The sequence below is a fragment of the Ailuropoda melanoleuca genome, chromosome 2 (assembly GCF_002007445.2).
Source record: "Ailuropoda melanoleuca isolate Jingjing chromosome 2, ASM200744v2, whole genome shotgun sequence".
NCBI classification, from domain to species: Eukaryota; Metazoa; Chordata; class Mammalia; order Carnivora; family Ursidae; genus Ailuropoda; species Ailuropoda melanoleuca.
Window position 1 is genome coordinate 46,922,372 of NC_048219.1, and position 14,988 is coordinate 46,937,359.

Sequence of the window (14,988 nt, forward strand, 5' to 3'; positions counted from 1 at the left end):
GATAAGCATCTTGGAGCCTAAGAGAGTAGGACTCAAATACTGCCTCTTAGGTGACAGAGAAACGATCCCAGTATTATTCTTGGTTTTTGTTTTTTTTTTTAAGTTTGCATTTTCATTCCAGTTAACATAGAGTGTTGTGTTTGTTTCAGGTGTACAATACGGTGATTCGGTGATTCGACACTTCCATACCTCACGGGGGGGGGGGGCAGCGGGGATCACAGCACTGCTCTTGTCACTGTAGTGCTGCTGTGTTTTGGAAGCCTTCATCTCCGGATGGAGGGCGGGATATGACGTTGCGGCTGAGCGAGGAGACGCTGAAGCAGTGACCCTCTACCCTAGCTGCGTGGGGAGATTTTTTTTTTTTTTAAGATTTTATTTATTTGTGTGTGTGAGAGAGAGAGCACAAGCAGGGGGAGCAGCAGGCAGAGGGAGAAGCAGGCTCCTCAACCGAGCAAGGAGCCCCCTGTGGGACGGAATCTCAGGACCCTGGGATCATGACCTGAGCCAAATGCAGACGCTTAACCGACTGAGCCACCCAGGTGTCCCTGCACCGGGAGCTTTAAAGAAGACTGGCCTTGGATCCTATTCCCCAGAGACCCTAATGGTCTGGGGGTGCAGCCTGGTATCAGGACTTTTTAAAGCTTCCCAGTAGATCCTAACGTGCAGCCTAAGCTAAGAACCTCTGAGAGCAGGGGTCCTCACACTTCTGTGTGCATCTGTGGTCACCTACCCGGCAGGCTTTCTAAAACGCAGTTTGAACTCCACATTTTCAGAGTCTGGGCCCCAGCCCAGCAACATCAGCTTCATATGGGTACTTGTTAGAAATGCAAACTCTCAGGTCCCCTGCAACCCTAATGAATGGGAAATTCTAGCAAATTCCAATTTAAGCAGCCCTCCAGGAGATTCTAATGCAAGATAAGTGTTGAGAATTCCTACTGCAGACGGAGCCATTTCCTTCTGGGTTCAATCCCAGCAGAGATACTTCCTAGCTCTGTGACTTGAATATGTTACTTCACCTTTTTGAGTCTCAGTCTCAACATCTATAAAATGGGGCTCATAGTACCTTCCTCACAACGTTGTGAAGCTTCATGAGCAAAAGAATAAAAAGTAAAATAGTAAAAGCAAAATGTGTGAAGCTGTCTTAAACCTGTTAAATTAGGATTCTGAAATCACATTGACAGACTACTTTTTCAATTCAGAAGTTTTTCAGACTTGGTCTCTGGTGCAAAACCATGACTACATGTATTAATCACCTGTGGAGAATTTTTAAAGTCCTGATGCCTGACTCTCACCTCCAGAGATTTAAAAAATTTCCTCAGGAGAATTCTTATGTGCAGCTAAAATTGAGAACCAGAGATTTAGATTTGAGTTAAGCCAATTTGTACATGCTTAGAAAGGTTTGTAAATTGCTGAATTCTACTGCAGAATTCTGTGCCAAGTAGGCAGCCACCAACATTATGATTAGTTCAGTGGGGAGAGTGTTCATTCTCAGAGATTTTCTTTTCTTTAAATTAATCCATGACTGCTCTGTGTGTGTGTGTGTGTGCATGCATTAAGATAACTAGTATGTGGGATTTCTGCTGTGTCTAGCTATAAACATTTGCATCGTCAGTGGGGATGACAAACCAGGAATGGCAAACCTGTCTATAATCCAGACAACCAGAATATTTCACCTACACTGCATCTCAGTGTCTGCAAAAGCAAGAACTAAGTTAGTGGTCCTAAAAACAAAACAAACAAAAATAAGCCACCAAGTTTTAGAGAATGAATTTGATTAGAAATTAGGATTTGCATCTCTAAGAAGAAAGTCTGATGAGCGGCAGACTGTCAAGTAAAATAGGCTCTAGACCAAACGTAGGAGCTCTAATCCTGTTGTGGCCCCTAACGCACGCGTAGCCCGTTCCTCAGACCGTCTGGGCCACTGCTTTCTCAACCTGGTATCTAAAATGGAAATGGTGGAGTCTTTGATCTCTAGTGTCCCTATTACCTCTGAAGTTGTATGGAACTATCATTTTCTCTTCAGTCAACAAATTCAGATGCTTCCTGCGTCTTATCAACATCAATTAAATTTGGACTTCAAAATTTTTAGGACAGCCTATAACAATATTATTTCGAACTGTTTTAGTTCATGTAGTCATTCATTGACCAGATATTTATTAAGCACGCGCCATGTGGCAGACCGTGTTCTTGGCACAGCGAATTGAACATGGGCCAGAACAGAGCATGTTTCTTCTCTCCTGGAGCTGACATTCTATTGCAGAACAAGTCAGCCCGTGTTGCATGAAGTGTGATTGTCAGAACTCTCCAGCTCCTTTTTCCTTCTTTGCAGCATCCCATGTTTGCACCTAACAGATGTACCAGAGAAGATGGTGAAGGAGGGGAAGGATGGACTGAAAACCCGACTAAGATTTAATAATAGTCTTGGGGCGCCTGGGTGGCTCAGTCATTAAGCATCTGCCTTCAGCTCAGGGCGTGACCCAGGTCCCTGGGATTGAGCCCCGCATCGGGCTCCCCGCTCAGCGGAAGCCTGCTTCTTCCTCTTCCACTCCCCCTGCTTGTGTTCCCTCTCTCGCTGGTTGTCTCTCTGCCAAATAAATAAAATATTTTTAAAAAAAGATTTAATAATAGCATTGAAAAGAGAGAAAAAGGGCACCTGGGGGGCTCAGTCAGTTACGCATCTGCCTTTGTCCCATGTGGCTCCCTGCTCAGGAGTCTACTTCTCCCTCTACCCTTCCCCCCTGCTCGTGATCTCTCTCTCTCTCACGCTCTCTCTCAAATAAATAAATAAAATATTTTTTAAAAAGAGAGAGAAACATTCTAATAAATCATCCATTCCACCAAGGGATTATAGAGCAATTTGTTCCTCACACCAGTCGTTTCCAAACTTTTAAGATTAAGGAGTATTTTTGAAAATTAAAATTTCTATGGCACATGGGAAGTGAGGATTAGTCTACATAGTTACAGAACTACTTACCTGATTGCTTTTTGGCACAGGTTAGCAAAATACAGTCCCCCGCCAAATCTGGCACTCCACCTTTCTTTTGTAAATAAAGTTTTATTGGAAGAAAACCACACTCATTTAAGTATTGTCTATGGCTGCTTTTGCCCTAATGTGGCAGGATTGAGTGGTTGTTACTCTATGTCCCATAAAACCTAAAATGTGTGGTATCTGCTCCTTTATAGAAAGACTTTGCTGACCCCTGCTCTCCAGCATGTAGTTGCTGTTTGAGTACAACTATTGACTGCCTGACTGTGCACTTGGACGCACTCCAGGGGCACACTTCCTTCCCTAGAAACAGCTAGACACTGTGCTAGGACTCTTACTTTTTCCTTGTAGCAACCTCAAGCCGCATGACCCACTCATTTATTTTTCTGACAATCAAGCTAGTAATATGTAGCCAAAACAAACTTCATACATTCATCAAAATTTTAGCAACTCATTTATGACGGCTGCCATGCCTTGCAGCTTAAGAATCAGCAGCCATGAGCTAGTCACCTGGTCCATTACACCAGTGCTCTTCAAATATTTTTGCACACATTACACTAAGAGAGCATTCAAAAGCTGTCAGTACCCCCTTACACATTTTTTTCATTGACATCTACAAATTTTCATTTAAGTTTAAATAGTAGTTATAGATGTAATTTGCAGCATGTTATAAAATGGGATGTTTTAAGATAAAACAGTTCCGTCTCTTTTCTAAATGTGTCCAAAGAAATTAAAAAATGCTATCACAACTTCATATCATCTTTATCCATGTATTGGATGCTGTGGGGTGCCAACAAGCTACTCCCTTTGCAGTCAATGCATTCATTCCCCAGCTGCCTGGGGTGGGGTCTGCTGCTGGCTCACATCTGAGTCTCTCTACAGGAAGTGCTTTTGACTAAAGGGAGCTACATAGTCAAAGGTTAGGCTCTCTCCTGGGGAAACAGCCAACATCAGTGACTGGCCCATTGTGAGGACTCAGAGATCTGACCCCCACTGCCATAGGAGCTGCTCCAGAGCTCCCCACGTGATGGGCTCCAGCCTCAGGGGTAATGACATCGAAGCCCATCTTCTCTCTCTCACCCATTCTGTTTCACTCACTGTCCCATAGTGTTATTCACAAGACCACGTCCCAGTAAACTTTCTGTATACAGACTTCTGTTCTAGAGGGTTTCTTGGGGAAACTGACCTAAGATACCCATTTTCAAAAGTTCATGACTAAGCTCTTCTTTAGCATTAGGAAATCTCACGTTATTTTTTTCTTAATTTCCATTCCACTTTGCCCACAGATTTTTATCCTATGATAGTGTATTTGTATGTATGAAAGTCTTATTTTTATTGCCTTGTCATACTTCTCTGTAACTACATTATTATATAAAGTAAAATTTAGGGGCACCTGGGTGGCTCAGTCGGTTAAGCTTCTGCCTACTGCTCAGGTCATGACCCCAGGGTCCTGGGATTGAGCCCCACATCAGTCTCCCTGCTCCGCAGGGAGTGGGCTTCTCCCTCTCCCTCTGCCTGCCTCTCCCCTGCGTGTGCTTTCTCAAATAAATAAAATCTCTTAAAAAATTAAAAAATAAAGTTAAATTTAAATATTTTTAAAAATTTAATTCCAGTATAATAAACCTACAGTGTTATATTAGTTTCAGGTGTATAATATAGCGGTTCAACACTTCTGAACATGACCCAGTGCTCACCATAAGTGTATTCTTAATCCCCTTCAGCTATTTTACCCATCCCCCACCCCACCTCCCTTCTGGTAACCATCAGCTTGTTCTCCACAGGTAAGAGTTTGGGTTGTCTCTTTTAAAAGTCTTCTTATGAATCTAAGTTTCTATGTGTGAAATTTCTTCTGGACTGATCTATCATTACAATAATGAGTAATATGCATTTGACCAAAACAACATACATGTATTATAAGTTTTGATAACTGTTACCCATAAAAAACAAAAGTAGAAATGCATCTCTTAAGATGGTGACTTCTATTTTTAATTAGTTTGTGTATCTATGAACAAATATTATTTACTGCTAAATGAGAGTGTTGAACATCAGTTCTATTCCAGTTTCTGTTTTATTTGTAATGGTGGACAAATGGTGCGTGTTACATAAGTAAATAGACAGGAATGGAAGTGGTTTGGTGTGTTGCATTGCAGTGTCTTCTCTGACCTCCTTGTGAGTGATGTACCAAAAACCACAGACTGATAAAATACCAAAAACTATTTTACTAACTTATCACCTGAGAACTCAATTAAGTCCTCCTTATTTTTCTTGAAAACAAAGAGTTGAAAACCACTTGACTTGAGAAGGATTTGCTAACTAGTCATTGAGGTCATTCCCATGCTCCATACCTACACCATATTCCAAATTGTTCATCACGTGTGGCAGCCCAGAGACAACACAGTAAGTTGGGGAATGAATGAAGAGTTGGTACCTATGATGAAGAAAATGGGAGACGGCAAGAGGGAAGACCCTGAGTGCAACTGGTTTTCAGGTCCATTTCGTGACAAAAGTGCATGTGGAGGTTAAACACTTGCAAAGTAGCCTTGCTAATGAATCCCTTGAACAGCTTCCTTTCCCCTCAGGGATACGCCCACACCAGTTTGAAGATCTCTGTGTTGCCTTAGTACCGAACCTCTGAACAAGTACGAGATTTCTCCTATACTTTTCTCCTTCACATAACCTTAGTTGTAAGTAGATATTTAATAAAGACCAGGAAGGATCTGACAAAGGAGGGAGAGAGCTGGTTCTTAAGTAGACTTTGGCACAAGCTTCTCTGTCCCTGGAATCTTCTGTGTACTCTATTTTCCCTAATGAAAAATGGGGGCATCACACCATCGCAAAGTAGTGTGAGGGTTGCACAGATTCTTAAACACTCTGAGACTTCTAGAAGGAATTTCAAAAGGAATGTGTATTCTCAAATATCCAGCATTTTATCTGACAGAATTTTTATTTCCTGTCATAGTTTTTCTATCATAGGGCATGGCATTAGGAAGAAGGAAAAAACAAAAAAAAGAAGGGTGGGCTTGAGAGTGACTTTGGAAGAACTCTAGCTATATTTATTCCCTGTTCCCTTCTATCTCTTGCTGTGGCCATGTTGACAGGGAGATTCTTTTAAATGACACAATCAGTTGGGTATAGAGGACGAGAAGGAAATACTGCGCAGGGTCAGAAGTGGCCTTTCCCGGGCTGTCCTTGAAACTGTTAGAATATTTCACTTAGATGAATCTTTAAGGCTTTCTTTTCTTTTCTCAAGCGATCATTTTCCAAGGGCACTAATTGTGGCAAAATTATTGACTTAGAAGTATTAAGGAACTCAACTTTAAATTTATAAAGCCACAGAAAAAGCTTAATTTAAAAAAATCTGTACAGGGGCGCTGGGGCGGCTCAGTCGGTCAAGCATCTGCCTTCAGCTCAGGTCATGATCCCAGTGTTCTGGGATCGAGCACCACATTGGGCTCCCTGCTCGGCAGAGAGTCTTCTTCTCCCTCTCCCCTTGCTCATATTCTCTCTCTCTCTCCCAAAAAAATACATAAATTTTACATAGCCTAATTCTGCCTACCGTTACTTTGGTTGTCTATTTTTCTCTTCAATTATTTAAATAATTTACCGTATTCTTTAACTGGCTGGAAAAATAACTCCCTTCTTGCTGATATAGTATATATTAATCAGATTTGTTACTTCCCTTTCTAAACCAACCACCCAAATGCATCTTTTTTTTTAAAAGATTTTATTTATTTATTTGACAGAGAGCACAGCAGGGGGAGCAGCAGAGGAGAGGGAGAAGACTCCCCACTGAGCAGGGAGCCCCACGTGGGGCTCGATTCCAGGCCCCCAGGATCATGACCTGAACCGAAGGCAGACGCTTAACCAACTGAGCCACCCAGGTGCCCCCGAATGCATCTTTTAAAAGAAGCTCCCTGTCACTGCGGCCAGCTGTAAGAGGTACAAGAGAAGAGGGAATAAATACAGCTGGAATCTCTCGAAGTCACTCTTAAACTTACCCTTCCTTACTTTCTTTGTCTTTTCCTTCCTTCTACAAGTAAATGAAAACTTGTAGAACTGCACAGACAGTATCTTGCTATCTATTTACTCTACCTCTTCCTAGAAGATGGTGTGTGAGATGAAGAGCATCAGGGTTTGGGGTCAGAAGACTTGAGACTGACCATGATTTTAGACGAGCCACTTAACTTTATTGAGCTTTTATTTACTTATTTATGAAATGGTGATAATTTTCCTCTCTGACATTATCCCATGTATGGGAAAGACATGTATGAATGCAGATGTGTTTGCAGACAGTCAGTATAAACAACCCAATGAAACAAACTTTCTCTGCTTTAGAGTTTAAATTCATAAGGAAAGGACAAAGAAGGTTTTTCAAAGTCTAGTCTTATTTATAAAGGATCATTCATATGTCTTATTTGTAAACATATGGTTTGTTTATGCTTTTAATAATGAAATTAGGGGGGAAATCAGTTCAGTTGAACATACAAATAGTTTTATCAACACAGTATTTGCAGAGAAAGAAATTCATTTAATCAAAATATCACAACACTGAATTTCACACTTAAACCCACATGCAGATTGTAGGATTATGTTACAGAATGTTTTGATGGAATGTGTTAAATATAAAAATAATTCAATGCAATTTCCATTTAGCACATTGTACAAAACTCACTCTTCAATAGAATTAACAAGTTTACAATCTTTCTCCAAAGGTGCTATGTATTCAAAGTGCTCTGTAGCATTGAGGTTGAGATCAGGAAACAAATACTGTAGATCTGCACAGTAATGCTGCTCAGTATTAAATGAAATTGGACATACTGTAGATGAAACCCACTCATAAAACCTAAGACAGACAATGGTGATGTGTGGTGTGCTGCGAGAGGTGCTCATCCCTGGTAGGGGGGCGGCTGGAAGAGGTCGTAGTAAACACATCATTACGGTCATCATAAAAATAAGCTTCAAGTTGAATCCAACACTTTTATAGTGAGTACCCTTTCTTAGAGAAAGAGAGAAAAGTAGAGACACAGAAAAAGAGACAAAGTTCACAACGCTTCTGCAATCCACTTTCCAACTGAGACTAATCCTCAGTACAGTGCAGAGTCCCCAACAGCAGTTCCAGACTTCAGAGTACATCACAATTACCTGGAGGGCTTATTAAAACACCATTGTGAGGCCCCAGCCACAGAGTTTCCAATTTAATAGGTGTGAGATGAGGGTGGGAATTAGTATTTTTGGAACAGTTCCAGGTGATACTGATATCCTCAAGAGACCACATTTTGAGAACCACAGGTCCATTATATCTTTGATCTCTCAAGGGCTCCTTTATTAAAATGAAACATACCTATAAAGATAATATGCCTGGTCCCTAGGGGCATACAGTATAGGGCAGTCAACATAGACGATATGATGATTTAGGGCAGCAGTCCTCAATTTTAGCTACATAGTAGAATCAACCAAATTTTAAAAACAAACAAAAAACCCAAAGAACAAACACCTGACATCTACACCCATCTAAAACTAATCAAACCCAAATCTCTGGGGGTGGGGGCCAGGGGTTGAATCATTCATGAAAGTGCTCCATGCAAGTCTAATGTGTAGTCCAGCTGCAGGATCACTGCTTTAGGAAATTTTGTTTCACCTCCTCATGGGAGAAACGATGGCCAAACATAAGTGCCCTTTAGGATATTGGACAAAAACAAAGACGTCTTAAGGAAATCAAAATCCCCAGTAGGCACGGTGATGCGTAGCTATTTCTAGTAATATCAAGGGGTAATTTAGAAAGTGATTCTGACTGTTGATTTACAACGTCCTGCAACGTTAGTTCACAGGTTTGAAATAACAGAACTTGGCCAGGTGAGCAGCACACTAATTTAATCCAAGTTTCTTTTCCATCAAATGACATCAACCAAAGAATCCGGAGTCTAGAATGTTGGTATATGTGATGTGCAATGTTTACCTGCTATAATTATTGTTACTCATTTCAGTCAGCTAAATTATTTATTACTTTGATTTACATTTGAGTGGACCTATAAATAAGGCCCCCGGGGACGAAATGTCACAAGCATTTAAGTCTACCTCAGAAAGCAAAACTACAGAAACACATACAAAAAAAAACAAAGGGCATTTTGAAATAAGATTGCCACTTGACCCTTCTGGAATAAATAGGATGCATAAATAGTTCTAAGTGTAAGCGAATCTACATGCCATAGAATCCCTTTCTGGAAGGATTTACAGGGCTGGCGCAATCTTTAGTATTGAGCGTACACAGAAGGACCTTTAGAGCTCATTTTCACAAACCAAGTCATTAAAGCCCCAAGCCACAGACTTTAAATAAAATTCCAATGTATGAAACCGGGACTAATATTTGATTATAAATAAAAAGGAATTTAAACAAAAACCCCAGATGTGAGGACGGAGCCTTTCAGGTGATCTTTGGTAAAAGTCAAACATTTGAAAACTATCAATTGGATTTGAATAGAGACACGTTAGCTATGCTGAATACATAACAGCCTCACAGTCCTCCATTAGGAATCGCTCGCTTCCCCTTAAGAGGGTCCTACAGATCGATCCAGTTATTTTCAAGGTGTTCACTGTGCTACTGACCAGCACTGCCAGACTGGGAACCAGCTCAGACAAACACAATGATTTAAAAAAAAAAAAAAAAGGTAAAAAGCCAAAGTTCTAAGTGAGATGCTTGGGTGAATCTCTCTCCAGTCTTTAAGTCTTCCAGAAGACATCTTTCAAATATCCTGAAAAATAATAAATAGAACTATGCGTAAAATAACTCAGGATAGTAGAAACTGGAAACTAAGGATATGAGGGCATCAGGGAAATAGCAGGAATATGGGAAACGCTAAAAATAATTTTGGCCTTTAGTTACAATCTGCAATATTTTGCATATATTTTTATAATGTGTATATATTTTTCATATTTTATAATTTATGCTATATAAAACTTCACAAAAATTGCAGAAATGAAGGCACAGAGCCCATTTAAAGGCAAATAATCACAGCCATCCTTTTAAACACTAAAAGGGAAATGAATTCAGGAACAGAGTTTGATTTTTTTGTCTGTGGTATGTCCCTGTGGCCCATTCTGTATTTCATATCTGGGGCCCAGGAAAGGAGACATGGATTTCACCTCTTCGGAGAGCTGTGCTTGCAGAGCAGAGAATGTGACTTAGGGGTGCATGAGGAGTAGAAGTGGGTCCCCGTGTGCATGTTGGCCCCAGCCCGGTCTCACCCACTCCTGTCCTCTGGGGCTTGGGGCTCAGCAGCATAGAATTGAGAATTGAGGCCGCTGGGTGCAGGTGTGTGCACTGCATGACTGCTGAAGTCTGAGCCCGACCAAAGCAGAGGGAACCTCAGGTGGGGAATCTGTCTGATCCTGTGAACAGAGAGGACTTAAACTCACCTTCTGCCACAAAGTCTCTTAGGCCTTCACGCTGCTCAAGGAGACATCTGCGTTGGCAGGTTCTCTTTTTCTCTTTGCACTGTACGCTCTTGCCTCTCTCGGCTTTCCGTGTAATCAGGTTTTACAGGGAGCGTTTGCGTGCCCTGTAGACTCTCTCCCCTCGGCTCTGACTCTCTCGCTCCGGACACTCCGGGGCTGAACTCTTCGGCTGCACCCAACGCCTGCCCGTCCTCGGCACAGCAACCCGGGCCGGCCTCCTCGCCCACAGACTCGGCCCACTGCATGGTTTCAGCTCCCCCGCCCGCTGGATGCTGCCCTAGCCCTGCGGCCTTCCCTCCCAGGACGGAAGGTTCTCGTGCGGCCCCGACCTCAGCCTCTGGGGCCCGAGTCCCCGTCACCTCCTCCACCGCCGGCACCGCCTCCCCGCTCAGTGCTCTTTCCTCCGCCACCACCTTCTCGGCAGCTGCCGGTTTCCCTAGTAACTCCTCCACTTGGCGCCAAGTTTCCTTTCCAGCAACATCTGACAAGGAGGAGGCTTTATTTGCCTCTGTTTTCCCCTCAGCTGTCTTTCAAATCTGCCAACACCTCCCTCTTCTCTGCGGCCGCTCCCGCTGCTCCTTCTCCTTGCTGGAGAGCTTCGTCAGCCACCACCGCTCCTCCTGGCAAGCTCCCCTCCCCCTTCGGGTCCCCCTTGCTCCTCACACCCTTCACCCGCGCGCACTCTTCATCGGCCTCCTCTTCTGGGTCCTCACCCATAGTTTCTTCACTCAGCTTTTCTGCCGTCATGGAATCTTCCTCAGAAACATCTTCGGTCATCGCTGTGACGCCCTCCTTGCTCCCCTTGCAAAGGCCCTTCTTCATCCCTCCCTTCCGGTCCCGCGAGGCCATCTTGATCTTTGGCTGCACGCTCCAGGGCCTCACCTGTGGCTGTGATCCTTGCCTCCGGTGCCTGCCCCGTTCCTGCTAGCTCAGTTCCAGGAGCTCCGCGCACACCCTCCCCCTCAAGGCCCAGCCCCTGGTCCAGCCCCGAGGGAGCCCTGTTCTCCCTGGGGAGCAGCTCTGCTCTGCCTTCGTGCTCTGGGTCTCGGGCTTCTCTTAGCCTTTCCCCTCCCTCCTCTTTCCTCAGAGCAGTTGTGTTTTCCCGTGACTCTTCATGTCCAGATGCTGCTTCAAACATGGCCCCCTGTCTCTCTGTCAGTGAATCTCCTCCTTGCGGCCCTGTGTCTTCAGTCAACTCTGACGCCCCCATGGGTGCTTCGCCCTCGGCATCACACTCCATTTCATTTTGGGAGACTCGTGTCTCTTCCTCAGGTCTCACTTCCTTCACGGTTTCCTGCTCTTCCCCTTTAAACTTGTGCTCTTCTAAAATGTCTTCACCCTGTTGTGCATTTGCCCTTGTCACCTCTTCCCTCTCAGATTCAGTTTCCTCCAGAGGTGATTCTGGCCTCTCAGCTTTCGTCCTCTCTCTCGCTACACCTAATTCCTCGGGTAACGTTTCTTTCTTGCCATCTTCTTTATGAGATTCTGCCTCGGCCCCAGCCTCCTCCCTTTCAGCATCCCCCTTGCAAAGCTCTTCCAGGCTGTCCTCCGAAAGCCCCATGCGGGCTGCCTCAGCCTTCTCCGAAGTTGACGAGCTCAGCGGTGTCCCTGGTCCCACAGCTGCCCTCCTCTCTTCAGCTGGTTCCTCTCCCCCAAGCACTGCCTCTTCTGAGCCACCTTCTCTCTCAGAGGCCGCATCTCCCGTGGCTCCCAGGTCCTCTAGGTCTGTAGATGCTCGCTCTTCACTGCTCACCACCTCGGGCTTCTCAGACCCTGCCGCACTCACCGCCTCCCCTTCCTCAGCCTCGGTCTTCTCCGGTGTCGCTGTCTCCCTCAGGGCTGTTGCCTCCTGAATCCACTCTGAGTCCAGAGCTGCTGCCTCGCTTACGAGAACGGCCTTCTCGGAGCCCCGCTCCTCCTCAGGGAGCACTGCCTTCTCGGAGCCCCGCTCCTCCTCAGGGAGCACTCCCTTCTCGGAGCCACGCCCCTCCTCAGGGACCACTGCCTTCTCGGAGCCACGCCCCTCCTCAGGGACCACTGCCTTCTCGGAGCCACGCCCCTCCCCAAGGAGCACCGCCTTCTCGGAGCCACGCCCCTCCTCTGCAGCCGCCTTCTCAGTCTCCTGCACTGTTGGCAGCATGGCGGGCTCTTCAGGAGCCTCACCTTCTTTCAGACGTCCAGAGGCTCTGGTGGCTTCTTTCCCCCTAGGGCTTAACTCCTCTTTATCCAGCCTTTGATCCCCTTCTGCCTCTGCCCCACTCATTGTGCCCTGAGGGATCTCTCTTACCTCCCTAAATTGTCCTAGTAATGCTGGCAACTCTGCTGTTGGCTTCCCCTCCTCCAAGGGAACCCCATTAACCCCTGCTCTCCCCCACTGTGCTGCATCCCCTTTCTCCTCTGCTGTGTCCGCATTCCCATGCTGGGGAAGTGCATCTTCCTCCACTGCTTCTTTGTACTCCAGTGTGTACACTTCCGATGGGCCTTGCTTGGATTCCGTGTCTGAGCTGAGTGTTGCTCTTTCCTCCAACTGGAAATTCCCGTGTGGTGCTATAAAGTAAGGTTAGAAAACACGGTTACTCTAATCAAAGTAACAGGGAGGAGATAGTCTATATAACCATATATGAGATATGTATAATATCAAGGAGCTATTGATATGATATATAAAACATTTCCTTGATCCTATGATGCCATCGACTGTAACATGCACCATGATTTAATAATGGCTCTTCGTGATGAAAAGAAGTGCTATCAGTTTAAAGGACACATTGATATTAAAGGAAAATTGAACATCAGAAAAGTTGAAAACAAACAGAATCTCCATATCTTAGAGTACTCTCCTCTCTTCCTCTCTCTCTCTCATTCTCTCACATACACACACACACTGCCTACTTTCATTTGAAATATTAGGACTTGCAGAAAAATTATGTAGTAAAAAAACAGTGTTTCATCTTCTTAGAAATCATTGTGCCCTCGAGCATCGTAATATGCGTGTCCTCAGCCTGTGTTTCTTGTACTCGTGTGGGCATTCAGCAACACAATCACAATACAGTGTGAGCCAATTATTATCCCATATATTACTCCCACATTTTAAAACTACTATATCTAGATTTAGTCATCAAATAACTTTGTAGCTTAAGGTAAGCTTTTTACTAAAGACACCAATTTGTATTATAGGTCAGGATACCTCCCATCTACGTTCAGAAACTGTTTTGCCTTTGGCAAAACAGGATCACAGAACAAGACAGGACTTTGTAGTCTGGGACAAATTTCAACATAAATAACCTCCTTGAAGTATTTCATAAGTTCTCATCCATAATTCCCTGGCAAATCTGGCTGTACTAGCCATCATACTTCAATAAATCCAAGTTCAATATGTTTCTTAAAGACTTCAAGTGCATTTCTTATTATTTAACAAATACATGCATTTCTGTTGAAATGACCCATGCAAAATAAATAAAAGGATGTCATGCGAAATACCCAAACCATTTACATTTTCCAACTGCAGAATAATACTTAGGGAGATAGGAACTTCTAAAAACTGTCATCTTAATAATTTCACTATCAATTTAATCTTTCTCACTTACAGAAGACACTAGATTAGATGCTAGAAGTTATCATACCAGTGTGCCAACCTCCAAAAATTATAAACTTATAAAATAGGCAAATGTGTCTTCCTCATATTTTTTGTTGCTTGTCTTTTTGGCCAGCCATCTAACCCCCACAGCCCACCTCATTATCAAGGATCTACCAGAAACCTAAAGCCCTGATCTTACTCAATTCTTCCCTGTTCTGATACCCATCCAGCACTGTCTGATCACTCCATTTCCCCTCCTCACACAAAACTCAGCTGCCCTTTGTTGCAGTCCCTTGGCCTTCTGCCAGCTATCACAACCATTTTGATGAAGGCAGTAATAGCTGATATTACATTTCCCTCAAAAAAATATATTTGGAAGGTAACTTTTGGTGACTTTTTTCAAAGAAGTAATAGGAATTCCAGGTCTATCAATGGGGTTGGTGTTGACTTTTATAGGTGGCCCTCAGTACATCACAGCAGTCAGTTACTGAATTGTACCTATAAGCTGCCACAGGGAAATATGGAGCCAAATGTTCATTCAGAGAACATGTAGCCAGTTCACCTGAAAGAATTTTATTTCATTATTCATATTTCACTTTATCCATCCATTGTATCTCATTATGGATTATTATTGGATTTAAAACAAAATTAAATTAAAACAATGTGTGTCAATTCTCTTTAATAGAGTATCTGTTGCTATTCAAATTCCTGCATGAAAGTATATTAAAAAGTCAGTTATAAAAAAACATTTAAATAAAGTCCTCTGTTTTTCTAAGCTGGTCTTCAAATTTATGGATTAATTAAAGAACATTAAGGATAACAGGGGAATAAAACTGCCTAGCCACCATATAATAATATACTATGCCTACATTCTGGAGAGAAAGGGCTAATGGCATCCAGCTGAGCTATTATATGAACACACACACCATAGGGGAGTCAGACAAGACATTCCTGAAGTAAGGGAGAAAGAGTAATT

At 43.4% G+C, this 14,988-nt stretch overlaps 1 protein-coding gene across 1 annotated transcript in view; it reads right to left on the minus strand.

Moving 5' to 3' along the window:
- Positions 1-7,220: 7,220 nt before the first annotated feature.
- The window catches only part of ERICH3 (glutamate rich 3), a 103,518-nt gene continuing 95,750 nt past the window's right edge, over positions 7,221-14,988 (minus strand). Inside the window, 4 exon segments of the mRNA XM_019797165.2 lie at positions 7,221-9,735; positions 10,400-10,968; positions 10,970-11,242; positions 11,244-12,985. Of these exon segments, the coding sequence (XP_019652724.2) occupies positions 10,435-10,968; positions 10,970-11,242; positions 11,244-12,985 (2,549 nt within the window). The 3' untranslated portion in view covers positions 7,221-9,735; positions 10,400-10,434.